Genomic DNA, 16,010 nt, shown 5'->3' with positions numbered 1-16,010 from the left:
TCTTTGAAACATTTGACGCTTGCCATCTGCGAGAAAGGGCACATTAGTTTTTTCATACTTTGCGAGGCATAATTTAGTTTTCACTGAATCGTAATTTCGCCATTCCTTTAAACATTTAATTCTGCATCAAGACAACCCCAGCGTTCTTGTGAAAACAAGGTCCTGTGGCGCGCATCACAGATAAAGAACTGGGTTCTTCGTGCTGCCAAATATTCCTTACGGTACATTGTTATTTTGTCATAATTAAAAGGTTTTATTAAAGCTTAATCAAGCATAGTGATGTTGTTGTGTTTTGGCTTTATAAATCAAGCATTGACTCGATTATAAGTAGTTTTTGTAAAAAAAATATTCTTGCAATATATTGCAATACATATCGCAACATATGCCTTCGCATCGCTATATATCGCAATATGCAACTTCTCTGCAATACCCACCCCTACATGACATACAACTCCATTTTGATTGGGGTAGTTTTTATCTCTCCAGGATGCACGAACAGAGTCTCATAATGTCAAGTGTATATTTAAATATCTGAGTATCCCTTTGTAAAACTGAGTGGTATAGAATCATGAGACTGACTGAGTGAGTTTGGTTTTACGCCGCTTTTAGCAATATTCCAGCAACATCACGACAGGGGACACCAGAAATGGGTTTCACACATTGTGCCCATGTGGGGATTCGAACCCAGGTCTTCGGCGTGACGAGCCAACGCTTTAACCATTAGGCTACCCCACCGCCCCTAGAATCATGAGAATGGATATCAGACGAGGTAGTTCCAATTCACAAGTTCACAAGAGCGGCTGCCATAAGTAAGTGAGTGAGAATGGTTTCACACCACTTTTAGGAATATTCCAGCAATATCACAGTTGGAACACGAGAAATGGGCTTCACACATTGTGTACCCATGTGGGGAAACAAACTCGGGTCTTCAGTGTGACGGGCGAACGCTTTAACCCACCGACCCATGCACAAGTAAGTGAGAGAGTGAGTATGGATTTAGTAGTTTATGCCGCTTTTAGTAATATTCCAGCGATATCACGACAGGGGACACCAGAAATGGGCTTCACACATTGTACCCATGTGGGGAATGGTACCCGTGTCTTCGGCGAACACTTTCACCACGAGGTTACCCCACCAAACGTGGCTGCTATAAACCTTTCGACTTTTGTGCTAGGTTTCGAACCACGGACCTTCTGATCCGAAGTCGAACACCTTGTCCACACGACCAAAGAGGTTAGCCCCATCAGCAAGGGGGGATGTCATCTATGGGATGTCTCCATGCCCTGCTACACAAGCAACCAAGCAACATCACAGCCATGCATAAAAATAGTATAATTTGTTTCACTCACAAAACTTACTAAAATTCTCCTCATTCACATTTTCAGTATCATGCAGATTATAAAAACATTAGTGACCAGCACTGGAACTATGCATCTGTTATGTAAGTGAGTAAAACAATTAGCCAAACTTCACACACTGATGGTTAAAGACTGGTGATGCAGAACCGATTATTCTCCATAAGGAGCTCTTCATCATCTCATCTGATGTAACACAAGAATGAACAAGAATAAGCCATATTGATTATGCAGAGATACACAAGGCAGTCTCAAAAGGTCACATTCAGATATTTCAAGGTACAATTTGGCACCTTTCATGGAAGCATAGTTGTCAAATTAATCTACAGGGTCCTGAATCAATAAGTTCGTAAAGTTACGACCAGTCATATCTCTATATATTATCATAGGCTTACGAATGGCAGGGCTCGCTTTAAGAGATGTTAACCTACTTGCACCAGGTGCAACCTTAGATAAAAACCTAGATGCACCTGCCAAATTCCAGTTGCACTGCTTTTATTGCAATATGTAATGAAAAAAAAATCTATTGAATTATTTAGATGCTTTATTCAGAAGTTTATCCACACAAAAATTGACTTGCACCTGGTGCAAGTTAGACTAATAACTAGGCTGCACTTTGTAATATTGGGTTGCACCAGTGCAAGTAACATTACACTAAATCGAGCCCTGAATGGCATAGTGCTTCAAATTTTTTGCGAAACAGGTTACATAAGCAACTAAATTAATTGAAACTTTGACCCCTGCACTGGCTTTGTAAACACTGATCAACTCCAGGTTAGGTTGACGGATAGGTCAAAGGTTGTCACCTGTCAAACATTAGTCGGCTATTACACCTAGAGACCTTCTCTGCTGTTCACTAAATTTGCATCCTGTTAATACCGTATTTGCTCCAGTAAATCAACTTCAAAACCACTATGTCAGCAAAATTTCAGGAGACCCTCCGAAGATTAAAACTTCACTTGACATTTATTTTTTGGTGCATATTACAAATACCAGTGTAGAAGCAGAATATAACAGAAGTTAGTAAAACTAATGAGCGTCTGAATTAAGTTAGCAAAACAGCATATAAAATTATAACACCATATTCAACATCACTGCACTTATGTATTTACTAGGGATGCCATGATACATCGATACACTGATGCATCGATACTTTTTCTAACACAATACAATTATCGATACATTTTGCAACTGTATCGATATTTAGTTTTGAAAGAATCGATTTAAATATGTTTATGTATCGTTTACATTTTGCAATTATATCATGTATTTTATGAGAGTTATATATGATTATTTTTCATGCACAAAGATTGGAAGTTAGAGGTTTTTCACCTATGTGACCTACAAATTACAATTTTAATGAAGTCTAATGGTTTATATAGTCACACTGTTGACCCCCTTTACACTATAAGCAATGTGCTGTTTATCTTAAAACCATACAATCCTGACTTCAATGATTGGGGCACTCTTGATAAGGGTACCATCAAAGGTACTGTTGGTACAAAAAAAAATACATCGAGAAATAGCTGTCAGTATTATTGGTTCACATCAGTATTTAGTGCAGTGCAGTTCCTTGAAACTTAATAGTTTTAAAGTAAACCAATATATATTTGGGAACAACTTGATACCTGTTATCTTGAACCTAGTTCTAAACCTCTTGTAACTTCTAGATAGCTTGACATTTGAGGTATTAGGAGCCATGAGCATCACAGCAGATCAAGTGACAGCATTAAGACACTTCAGAAGAAATTAAAAATATCTGCATATACAATGACAAATTGAAATGCATTTCGCCGGTCCTGGGTAATATAAATTGCCACATACTGAACACAGTGTACACAATCTTATTTAGCAGGACAAGGACAAATCTGACCCAATGTCACCTGCTTTCATAAACCCATACAGGGCCTCAAATGAGGTCAGTGGAGGGCCTCAGAGGTCACAGGTACATCAGATGGGCTATTCCTACACTGACAGCGACCCTCGCGATACGCACTGCATGTATAATAAGTTGAGTTTGGATAATATACCCAGATCTGAACATACATTTAATTTCAAAAGGGCTGATGGTTTGTTTCTCGTGAGAATCGGCGCCGAGTTTGGTAGATCTTTAACGTTCACAACCACCAAATTAACTGACCTTTATGTACTTTTCTTCTGCCATTGTGAAAATATACTTATTTCAGGTAAAACGGTTAAATCCCGGGAGCGTAGTCAAACACGTTGTGCCATTGTGTTCGCCTCGTGTTGAAAGGGTGAGAAAATGACAGTTACCTCCCTTAGATTGCGGTTTCGGATTCCGATTCATGGAGCATGTTCACAGTGCTCGTCCATATGGATTGATAATTATAGAAAAAGTATGTCAGTGGGTCTTAGCTCGAAGCTGGGTTAATCATTTGCTTTTATGCACGAAAGCTTACACTCATTGTCATTTTAATCCTATGAACGAGTTATAATGAATCTTTTCACTTAATCATTTCTATGAATTATCATATGAATAGGTAAGATTGAATTGACATTAATTTCAATCCATTGTGTTTTGACTAATATACTTTACCCTTTAAACTCAATGGTTTCTTAATATGTTCAGTTTACTGTTCAACGACGTGCATGCGTGTGTATGTGTATGTGTGGCTGCTTGTACTAGCGAAGACTAAGCTGGTTTTATAGTGCTTCATGTAGAAAATTCAAATCTAACCTCCGTAATCAAAGATTGAACAGATTGAATGATTCTGTTCACAATCCTGCTATGTTCTGGAAACAAATTCGTTCATTTAGAAAGAGATCAAATCCTAAAAGTAATATTTAATATCCTAATAGTAATATGTGAATGGATGACACATATTTAAGACAATTTTTTTCGGGATACACCCGAACCGGCCCCAAGCCGAACCGGCCCCTGGATATTTAACCCAAATCGGCCCCTGGATATTTAACCCAAACCGTCCCCGCACCCGAACCGGCCCCTGGGTTAATTAACGATAATCAGTCAGACAATTAATCAAACAGACATGAAGATTTCAGTTAATTTTTATATATATACAGACATGAAGATTTCAAATTTCACTCTGTGAAAGGTGGTTAATGTGTGTTGAAAATCTTGACAAATGTTCCACACATGGAAACATGCGAAAAGATGAAGGACGACATTATTTTTCGTTACTGGAAACTTGGTCGTAACAAAGGTGAAACGTGAATTCATTATATTGGATTTATGTGCTATTCTTGTATTGAATTAATGTGTCAATTCTGTGGATACGGTACAACGAAATGTAAGTACACGTTTTACTTTAGTATTGTTTTGCAATTGATCTTTTAGATTCTTAAAAGAATTACATAAAATGTCCTCTACCGCGGGATCTCCGTGATCAGCAGCACTTGCATGTTCACTTGCCTCTCATCGACACTAATATTCGCTAATATATTTTCAAAAACCGATATTACATGTAAAGACATATGAGTAATATGTTTTCGTCATTTATGTTAAAGGAACTTTAATTCATATGTCAATGTAGAAATATTTACTTCCCGGGGCCGGTTTGGGTCAAATATCAGGGGCCGGTTCGGGTTAAATATCAGGGGCCGGTTCGGCTTGGGGCCGGTTCGGGGGTAATTCTTTTTTTTTTCTAATGATGCTGTTTTTTCAAGCGATGGTTATTCCTTCGACGATGATATTATCTCTTCGAATGACTATGACACTGTTGATCAAATGATTTTGGAAACACAAATTTCAGTAGATGAGATAAAGAATGTTGGAGTAAACTGTAGTTATATTGCTTTGTGAATATTGTACATACGCATCAGTCACTTTACTCATTTGTTTTTAGCGGTATGTAAAATACAAAAACAATGAACTCCCTTGTATCTTCCGGAAGTACCTGTACATGTGTTTCCCATGCTCAGTTCAAATGTAACCGCCGATGTGCGAAGAAGGTATATTAAACTTTTAACCCCAACTTGGATGCCTCTGTCGTTCATGAGTGAGAAGCACGATGTCAACAAAGAATGCTATAAATAACTTAAAGAGAGGAAAAGCAGCTGGTCCCGACAATATTATAATCGAAATGATTAAATGTTCTGAAATCGAGTTAATGCCCTTCCTCCATAGGTGTTTTAATACTGTATTTGAAAGTGGTTCGTTTCCCAGAAAGCTGGTCTCGTTCAATTATCATCCTTATACATCAAAAGGGGTCTCAAGACAATCCAGATAATTACAGAGGCATATCTTTACTGAGTGTTATTGGGAAAATATGTACAACTGCTTTAAACAACAGAATCTCAAACTGGTCAAATCTAAGAAACTTAATTCCTGAATGCCAGGCAGCTTTTAGAAGAGATTATTCAACTACTGACCATATCTTTACACTAAATGCAATAATACAAAAGTGTCTGTCACGTAATAAACACAAACTTTATGTAGCATTTGTTGACTTTAAGAAAGCTTTTGACTCTTTGGATCGTTGTAAATTATGGCACTGCTTACGAAAGTCAGGTTTACAAGGGAAAATGTATTCTATTTTAAAATCTATGTACTTGAATATTAAATCATGTGTTCGTTGTGGTGATGATTTCACTGATTTTTTCGACTGTCCCATGGGAGTTCGGCAAGGGTGTATTTTAAGCCCTGTATTGTTTTCCTTCTTTATAAGCGAACTGTATTATGATATTTCCAATGCAGGTAAACATAGTGTGCAAATGTTTCCAGATATGATTGAAATTTTTATCCTCCTTTTTGCCGATGATGTAATTTTAGTGTCAGATATTATCGTCGGTCTACAAAACCAACTGAATATTTTGGAATGTTATACAAATGAATGGAAATTATTTGTTAATTTTGAAAAAACAAACATAGTTATCTTTAAAAGAGGCGGGCCTGTCGCCTCTAAAGAAAAATGGTTTTTGAGTGGCAAAAATGTATCTATTGTTAATCAGTATACCTATCTCGGGCTATTGTTTTCCCATACCATGAACTTTAAAAAGAGTGTTATAGACCTGAAATCACGTGCTAAGAAGGCTCTTATTAATGTTATGTCAGTTTCTCAGAATTTTGGAATTTTAACCCCGAAAATATATTTTAAATTGTTTGATGCACAAATCCAACCGATTATGCTTTATGGGTCTGAAATTTGGGGATTTCAACGTCATGAATGTCTAGAGAAACTACACCTTTTAGCATGTAAAAGGTTTTAAAATGTAGCGCAAGCAGCACCAACTTGTATGGTTTATGGAGAATGTGGTAGATATCCGATATATATAAATTCACAAATCAGATGTTTAAAATATTGGTTAAAGATCCTTGGAATGCACGAATAAAGAATCCCCAAACTAGCTTATAACATGCTTATACATTTAGATGATAGAGAACAATCTGTTAGCATGTATTATCAAGAATGGCATTCCTGTCTAGACAATAGTTCAAGATACCAGTTGTACAGATCACATAAGAGCTTAATTCAACCAGAACTATATCTATCTGTATTGACATCTAGAAATATCAGACGCACACTTGTCAATTTTCGATTGGGCTTGTTAGACTTATCAGTAAATAAGGGCAGACGATTTTCAATAGAGAGACGTTTAAGGATATGTCCATTATGTAACTCGGCTATAGAAGATGAAATTCACTTCGCTTTTGTATGCCCACATTAGAAGAAGAAGAGCTTTATTCAGTATTTATGGCCACATGACCAAAAGTACAATTCAATATGCAAAATATAGAACATGGTCAGGAAAACAATTTACAACTTAAACAGGTAAATATAGTTTAAGATAAATTGCAATATTTTTTAGGAGTTCTACATTCTTTGTTGCAAGCAGCTGGGTAAACTTTGATCTGGTTGGAGATATAATATAAAAATCAGGAATGTACAAAGAGCGTTGTTGTGAATAAAATGGACATACGAGTAAGAAATGATACTCATCTTGTATCAAATTACAATTACATTTATCACATTTAATGGAATCAGCATTTACCTTATAAAAACGGTTGTGTTGAATTTTAAGTTTATGACTCATGCATCTGAATTTAAATAAAACTCGTAAGAGATCTTTATCATAGCAAAACTCTGATATATATTTTTCCGGTTCAAGTACAGATTTATATGACGAGTAATGATTTAAGAATGATGAAGAAGTGATTTTTGCATACCAATTCTGTATATCTATATCTTTACATCTCTGTTTAAAAACACTTATAAAACTTGTTACATCGCCACAATCTTGCGATAACCACACAAAAGAAAACCCAGAGTGAAATAAAAGTAAACGTACATGGGATACCCAGTTGCGACCACCATTGTCGTCGTATGTTTTTAACATCTCATAGCATGCCTTTGGAATACGATAACTTTCCATATTCAGGAGTCTACACCAGTACTTTATACAACGGGTGAAATACTGTACACAAAGATGGCTTCTACCTGTTTCACCGAGTACAATATTTGAAGATACAGTTTTGCTAACACGAAGATATCTTTTGAAATAATAAGTTTGTAATTTTTCAATGTTTGCACGATAGGTAAACCCCCATATTTCTGCACCATAAAGCAGAATCGGTGCAATTTTGCTGTCAAATATAGTAGATGCCACATTCAAAGAGATATTTTGATATGTTCTGAAAAGAGAAATATCGGAAATGAAGCCTTCCTAGCTTGTAAAGCTAATGTTTCACATGCTTTAGACCAGTACAGTTTTGATGTGAAAACAATGCCAAGATATTTATAATGAGATAAAACCTTCATGTTTGTACCATCATAAAGCCATTTTTCGTTATTTCGAAGATAGCCACCATTCCTGAAAACAATTATGCAGGATTTATCTAGGTTAACTTCTAGACCCCATTTGATACTAAATGATTTTAATGTATCCAGCTTTTTTTGTAAACCTATTACTGTGTCATCAATGAGAGTGACGTCATCTGCGAATAACAATAAAAGTATATCATTCATACCATTTTTCACAAATATTCCACGTAGGCCACGTGCATTCATTTCATCTACTAATTCGTTGATAAAGAAAATGAACAGAACAGGACTGAGAATACATCCTTGTCGTAGTCCAGATGTTGTCGAGAATACTTCTGTTCGTACACTAGATATTTTCACACAAGCAGATACCTTATCATACATGTTTTTGAGGATTCGTATTATTTTCCCATGCATACCTTTGGAGATAAGAGCATATAAAAGCTTGTTTCTGTCTATATAATCAAAGGCCTTCCGAAAGTCAATAAAAGCTGCGTAAAACCGATGTTTACGTTTTCTTAAATACTTTTGGCATAGAGCTTGCAGAACGAACATATTATCAGCTGATGAGTAATCTGGCCTAAACCCTGCTTGACATTCATGTAGTATATCGTTTAAATCTAACCAGATACGGATTCTGACTTCGAGGATTGAAGTGAATATTTTCCCCATTACATTCAACAAAGAGATTCCACGATAGTTATTTGGTTCGTGAGTGCTTCCTTTTTTATAGAGTGGAATGATCAAGCCAACATTCCAGATATCAGGAAAAATGCCGCTGTCCAGTATAGCATTAAACAATATTTCTAGGTAGGGAGGTATGCATTGAGCATGTTTGAAGAATTCGGGTGGTGTTCCATCAATACCTGGGGATTTACCAGATTTTAACACTTTGATTGCATTTTCTATTTCTGTTCTGGTAATTGGTGCAGATAAAAAGTCAGTATTGTTACAGTCCGCACAGTAATCATGCTGTGTCAAAAATGCGTCACCATTCTCATTGAACTTCATATTTGTTTCCCGACACGTCGGGTTTAACAAGTTCTTAAAATATGTCACCCACTTATCTGCCGTAATTGTGTTATTTTCATTACAATTGCTCAGCAGAGATTTTATCTTATGCCAGAACTTCTTACAGTCACCACTTGGAGCTGCACTCTGAATCTCATCAGCAATACCACCGTTAAACATTCTACTTTTATTTCTGCACAAGAGGCGAAAGTGTCTCTTTGCTTCAATGTATCTGTTTAGATTTTCATTTGATCTGCATTTGCGGAACATATTAAGCCAGTAGAACTTATATCTTTTTGAACTTTCGCATTCTTCATCAAACCAATTATGTTGAATATTCTTTGATTTCGGGATCTGAACATCACGACATTGTAAGTGACTTCCCACAAAGTGGAGAAACTCAACAAGTTTCTCGGTGGCACCATTGATATCAGAATAGACTAGATCAAGAAACTCATCTAATATACAACTCGCTGTACTAGACGCTACAGACTCATTGAACTTGTCTAAACCATCATTATTCCACCTGAACTTTGCGAGTTTTTCACACTCTACATGACGAACACTGGTTAATAGCGAGTTATCACCACAATCCTCGACGGATACCTCTACAATGCACGATGGAGGCAGGTGGTCAGAGTCTGACCGCGAGTGGACAAACATATCCTTAATCAAGTAAAAGCAGCTGGTCGACGCCAATATAAAATCAACAAGGCTTGAGCCATTGTGTGTGATACATGTAATAGACCCAGTTTCATCGCCTTGTGTCCTACCATTAACTATATGTATACCCCATACCTTGCACACTTCTAGCAGAGCCAGTCAAAGTCAAAGATATTTATTGTACTTAAGGCCTCCGGCCCATATACAAGTAATACAAGTATATATACAGCACATGCTACAGACATTTCACAAAGAAATTACAGTTCAGATAAGATATTGCTTCTAAGGAAAACAGCATGTTTTACATAAAGCGCAAGATTACGTATTACATTTTCATTTTTGGAAGATAGAATGGAAGCAAAGGCAGATGTAGGATATTTTAACAGGTAATTATTTGGGATATATTTTTTTCTTAAATCAGCATAATGTGGGCATACAAAAGCAAAGCGAATTTCATCTTCTATAGCCGAGTTACATAATGGACATATCCTTAAACGTCTCTCTATTGAAAATCGTCTGCCCTTATTTACTGATAAGTCTAACAAGCCCAATCGAAAATTGACAAGTGTGCGTCTGATATTTCTAGATGTCAATACAGATAGATATAGTTCTGGTTGAATTAAGCTCTTATGTGATCTGTACAACTGGTATCTTGAACTATTGTCTAGACAGGAATGCCATTCTTGATAATACATGCTAACAGATTGTTCTCGAAATTGCTTAAGAAATAGCCAGGCCATACATATTCACTGTAGTGTCTTGTGTTTCTCTAGTTTCACTGAAACTGTCGGGAAGATACAAATCTGATAATGGTAAGAAGTTCCAATCACTATCATCTTCCAACAAATAATCATCGTTTGAGCCCACCCTCGAATTGAAATCACCTAACAGTATTGTAGGAATAGCATCACCGTAATCTGCTCTAATAGTAGCTATTTTAGAATCAAGCTCACCAATGCCATTAGAATCTGGGTCATTATGCTGATTTAAGAAAAAAATATATCCCAAATAATTACCTGTTAAAATATCCTACATCTGCCTTTGCTTCCATTCTATCTTCCAAAAATGAAAATGTAATACGTAATCTTGCGCTTTATGTAAAACATGCTGTTTTCCTTAGAAGCAATATCTTATCTGAACTGTAATTTCTTTGTGAAATGTCTGTAGCATGTGCTGTATATATACTTGTATTACTTGTATATGGGCCGGAGGCCTTAAGTACAATAAATATCTTTGACTTTGACTATATATGTTGATTGCTAATGTTATAATTAAACGAACTAAAACATGAAAGTCAACATCATACTGTGTAATGTATATGGTGCCGTTTTAGCTCAGAAATCAGTAGCCGTTTTCGCCAATACGGTGCCGTTTTCGCCAAACGTTTTTGGTGCCGTTCTGCTGTGGTTCCGTTTTAGCTATAACCCTCCCACTGAGATACCATGCCGCAGTGAAGCATGAATGCCCCACTTGTTGATATTTGAACAGTAAAGGGCGGTGAAGTTACTGCAGGGAACTACATATGGGCCTTTACACTATATTCTGACCTAGGTAGTTAGAGATACTATATATGGCGTGTAAGTGAATCCCGCGCATCGCGAGATTTCGTGACTTCCGGTGACAAACAAAGTTCAGCAATGGCGCTCTCCATTATGTAGAATCTACTGGGTGAATTACACTTCAGACAGGCCAAAATTGATTCGCAAGTCCGAAAATTCTGTAAGCTGCGATGGGGTACTTAGGTTTTTATATGACCCAGAGCTTGGACACATAGAAGGCCATGTTCAAGCGTCAATGAAGGACAAATCCTACCGAGTGCAGGTCAGTGGTTTACATTTTTGGCGCGAAATACGAACATTATTATGAATGAAATGTGTTGTATTGGGAAATCAAGAAGGTATAAGTTCCGTGTGTCTGTCTGTAGAAACCAATAATTTCGATAATACAAAAGCCAACTGTACACTGTTTACTTACAGATTGAACTAAATGACCTCTATGGGACGGACGTGACCAGGTGTGATTGTCCAATGGGTAATTTCTATTGCCACCATGTCGCCGCTGTTCTCCTGATTGAATTTATGTGTGTTCATTTGTCAAGAATATTTCTTTTAAGTGGTGCTGTATTTTCAATAATATTTGCTGAAAAATAAACCAGTTATGTTACTTGTGAAAGCCTATATCAAGCTGAAAGTGACAGAACCATTATTAAACTCGGGTGTACCGTGTATATTTTTATGAACTTAAGCATTTATATGAATCAAGTTTTAGCTGTCATAATGACATGTAAACAACAACAAAATAATTCAGATTATTTCTTAGAGTTGTTGTTTTCACTTTTACTTTGTAGATACAAGCGTGCAAGCAAGACCAAGACCAAGTTAAACCAAGAAACCAAAGTCTAAGATGAGGGTTGACACTGCAACTATGGAGGACCTGTTTCCTCCAAGAAAACCAGGATACAGGTAACTAAAACTAACATATTTCCACATGAAAAACATTACAATAATGTCCAAATCTTACAATTTTATCCAATAGACTAGTATGTTTTTCAGTTACCTCAGTGAAAACTCATGTGCTGTTTGTAAATGAAAGTATCTGTTATAGTAATGTTTTTCTGTTACTTTTGTTTATCTAAACAGAGCACTAAATAGAGAGGTTACTCAAGAAGATCGAGACCAGTTATGTAGTGAACTGGAGAAGCTTGGAAGATTTACTGGTTATTAGTCTCCTCAAATTTGTGTTGTGTTATGTTACTGTGTGATGTTTCTCCTTTTATTCTGATGTTATAATATTTTTTAATTGTGAATGAATTTTACCTGTTGTTTTTCTTATTTGTTCTTATCACTTTCATGTTAGAATTGGGAAAGATTTCTTCATGTTCTTTGCTGTTGTTTTTGCTTCAAATCAAAGACCACAATTATTTAATGTAACAACTGAGTTTTGTTTTGAGATAATTGAAAGGAGCGTAAGGCCAAACAAAAGAAATGTTCCAATTTCCTACATTTCAGAACTAGGGTAGGTAGGTAGGTTTGGGGGGTTTTTTTGCAAAATATTTTTACATTACTCATGTGTCAGAAAATAAATTTACTTTATTATGTGGTGAGTAAAATTGTTAGGCTTGGCTGGAATATTTAGGGTCTGTCGGGAAATCAGAACAAGCTTTTTATTTAAGGCCTTAACATAATCGCAACTATTATACTTAATGATAACAATTAACATGAACAAGATTTAACAAGTCGGAAGTATTCCTTTGTTATCAACTAACATCTACCAGTTTTAAGTGAAAGTCCACATTTATTAATTTCATTTCCCCCCTTTCAGCTTTGCATTGGATACTCTCACCAGAGCCAAAGAAAGAAGATCCATGCGTTGTTCCTGTTGAGGATGTTATTATGAGTGCAGGATATATCCAAGCGTTGTGTAAGAGGACATTTCTGGCTAAGACCCTTCTCCTTTCACCAGAGAAAGTGAAGACCATAGCATCGGCTACCTCAGGCCAGCGAAGCAATCCTATGTGGTCTATCGTACGTAGACACAGGATTACTTCATCAAACTTTGGATTCATTTTGAGAGCTATCCAAAGAAACAGGTACGTAATGTTTTGTTACTTTGTTGATTTTATTCATATTGTGTGAATTGGTTTATTAATTTAAATTATATATTCATCCATTATGTAATTGATGACTTTATTGGGGTAATTTGGGATTACATGCATTACATTTTTGAAGTGAAAAAGCATGAAAGGAGCATTGCATTTATCAAGTTGATATATTGCATGATATTTTAGTTGTACAAGTATCATTTTAATTTTTCAGGTACCCACCTTCATTTCGGAAACGCCTCAGTTCCCGTTACAACTTGGAGAAGAAGGACTCAATTGCTTGGGGGATCAACCATGAAAGGAACGCTATTGACCAATATCGTAAACTTGTGGCTAAGGTTGAATAAACAGGTAGGTATATATATACAAGAAAACTGTCGCATGTGGTGTTGTCAGTGAACTGGTTTCAATCACAAGTTGAATTTTACAATGTTCATGAAGAGTGTTCCAAGGGACAAAGGGAGGTAATTCTATGGGGTTCGCATGAAATAATGTTCGACCAGTTCGGTCGAACTTTTTATTGTAATATTGTAATCTAAATACGTAATTTTAATTGGAATAAATTATATGGTAGCTTCCTTGGGGATTGATAGTATTATTGAGAGAAATGCATTATATACTTTGTAGAGATGTGTGGAGTGATATTGTTGCCTTTTAAAAAATGAAAAACAAAGTGTAATGAGAAACAATTTGGTTGCTGGATTTTTTCTTATGTTACATGCATCGTTGTAGGCATATGGCTTCACGAATCAGGAATTCTCGGCGCTTCCCAGATGGAATTGTGGTAACCCCAATTCCACAGTCTGCAACACCACCACCAGACATCATCGAAGTTAAGTGTCCATTTTCTGCCAGAGACAAGCCACCGTTGGATGCCATTGGTCAAAAGAATTTTTGCTTAGGTATTAACAGAAGTTTAAAGTTTGTTTAGTACTGTGAAATTACAAATACCTCTTCAGTGTATTACCAGTTGATATAGTATATGTCAAATTACATGCCAAAAACAAGAACATCAAAGTTGTTGCTTTTTTTTAAGTTATGGGAAAATAGTATAAAGATACACTCAAGATTCTGTTATTGAAATGGCATGTTACTTATTGAAATGATATTGCTTTGCAGTCAGAACTGATGGGAGAATTACTTTGCCAAATGACCATGAATACTACCATCAGATCCAAGGCCAACTGTACATCATGGGGAAGACATGCTGTGACCTCCTCATTTGGACACCCCGTGGACTTCTCATACACAGAATATACCGGGATCCAGAATGGGCTTCAAATATCTCAAAGCTGATAGATTTCTTTTATGACAAGTACTTTCCAACCATATTGTCTTAGTGTGGGTAGCTAGCCAACAGAAGACCAAGTGACTGCAGAGGATATGAAGAAGGATCAAGGCTATCCTGAAACAAGGTATCAGCACCCCAAGGATCGGCTCTGGATCACCAGTAGACTGTTCACCACAACATAAACAGCAACACGAAGCTGAGTATTCAACTTGTTTCCATCATGTTACATATATCTTATAGTAATATGAAGCTTTTGTGTCGTTTGTAATTGAAGTATGTTTAAGAGTTTCATGAAAATATAATCTAATTCTTTTTTTTTTATCCAAATATTTTTTTATTGCAGCCTTGATTACACTTCAAACACACCAGTGTCTTGTATACACATACTAGTAATAGCCTTTTATTGTCTTATCATGCTTTACTAATTGACAATCATTTGTTTATAAGAAACATTTTGCAGTAACTAGGTAGCCCTTTTTAAATGTATTGATTACTGTTGGATTTTCTGGCTTATAAAAGACTAATATTTTTAGATGTTCACTTACTTTATGCCTTCTGAAACAATTCTTCATGGTTTGTCTTATGAACAAGATGAACTTTGTTACATGATTAAATAATCTCCCATGACCACATTAAGTTATAATTATAAATTTCTTTTTATTTCAGCATGGCCATATGGAGATATTGTGAATGGTGACAACAACGCTGACATTTTGAAAAAGAGACTATGTTCTTTTAGTGTGCAATTGATGATTTGTTGTACAATTCAGGTCAGTTTGTCTCAGTATCAACTTAAACAATGCCTTTAATTATTATCCTGACACATTTTTGTTTCGGGTTAACCACCCATGGGCTTCATGCAAGGAGCATGAGTTGCGGATACATGACGCACCATGACAGTTATTGGATACCCCAGGGGTAGGTTGATCCCAAACACCTGTATTGAATGGTTAATTGTTTAGGGCATGGTGAAGGTTGATCATGAAACAAACTTGTCTGAACCAATGGATATGGTTGTATTTGAATCTTGTACAGTTTGTCAATTGTAAATTTCAACTTCCATTGTAAGGTGTATCAACTTATTTAGTTTTACGGGAAACTGTTACTGAACATATCTTTATCAGATGCCCAACCACAAATAGCACTCAGTGCTTATCCACAGTCCATGTATTTATTTACAAGTGATCTCATTTTAGCTATAACTTAGCTATAACAATGTACAAATGTTTGGTGAGAAAATCAGTGAGTCATCCATTATGTTTAAAAAGTTATTTTCATTAGTATCTGTACAGGACACATTGTAAAAATAATAAACATTCAACTAATATACATTCAACATCTTGTTG

The 16,010-nt window shown here is 36.1% G+C and overlaps 2 protein-coding genes and 2 long non-coding RNA genes across 6 annotated transcripts in view; 3 read left to right on the top strand and 1 right to left on the bottom strand.

The window, feature by feature from the left end:
* Positions 1-3,607, bottom strand: part of LOC124278221 (hypoxanthine-guanine phosphoribosyltransferase-like) — a 35,471-nt gene extending 31,864 nt beyond the window's left edge. For both annotated transcript variants that reach the window (XM_046713946.1, XM_046713947.1), the window contains exon 1: positions 3,496-3,607. In XM_046713946.1, coding sequence (XP_046569902.1) covers positions 3,496-3,519 — 24 coding nt within the window. In that variant the 5' untranslated portion in view covers positions 3,520-3,607. The remainder of the gene's footprint in view (positions 1-3,495) is intronic.
* Positions 3,608-4,995: 1,388 nt separating this feature from the next.
* Positions 4,996-11,835, top strand: LOC124278224. The gene is made up of 3 exons (XR_006899029.1): positions 4,996-5,008; positions 11,431-11,593; positions 11,749-11,835. It is a non-coding gene; the product is annotated as an uncharacterized LOC124278224 (long non-coding RNA).
* A 340-nt stretch (positions 11,836-12,175) lies between these two features.
* Positions 12,176-13,407, top strand: LOC124278195. The gene is made up of 3 exons (XM_046713925.1): positions 12,176-12,234; positions 12,412-12,488; positions 13,094-13,407. Exons 1-3 carry the CDS (start codon positions 12,176-12,178, stop codon positions 13,405-13,407), a joined length of 450 nt encoding a protein of 149 aa, XP_046569881.1.
* A 204-nt stretch (positions 13,408-13,611) lies between these two features.
* On the top strand, positions 13,612-15,644 carry LOC124278223. 2 transcript variants are annotated; one of them, XR_006899028.1, is made up of 4 exons: positions 13,612-13,724; positions 14,106-14,275; positions 14,493-14,788; positions 15,331-15,644. It is a non-coding gene; the product is annotated as an uncharacterized LOC124278223 (long non-coding RNA). The 2 variants fall into 2 exon arrangements; XR_006899027.1 differs by lacking the exon at positions 15,331-15,644 and having other exon boundaries at positions 14,493-15,001.
* The last annotated feature ends 366 nt before the right edge of the window (positions 15,645-16,010 follow it).

Source organism: Haliotis rubra, unplaced genomic scaffold (assembly GCF_003918875.1).
Source record: "Haliotis rubra isolate DU_JTF1 unplaced genomic scaffold, ASM391887v1 Scf233, whole genome shotgun sequence".
In the NCBI taxonomy this organism is placed as follows: Eukaryota; Metazoa; Mollusca; class Gastropoda; order Lepetellida; family Haliotidae; genus Haliotis; species Haliotis rubra.
This window is presented reverse-complemented; position numbering and strand designations above follow the sequence as displayed.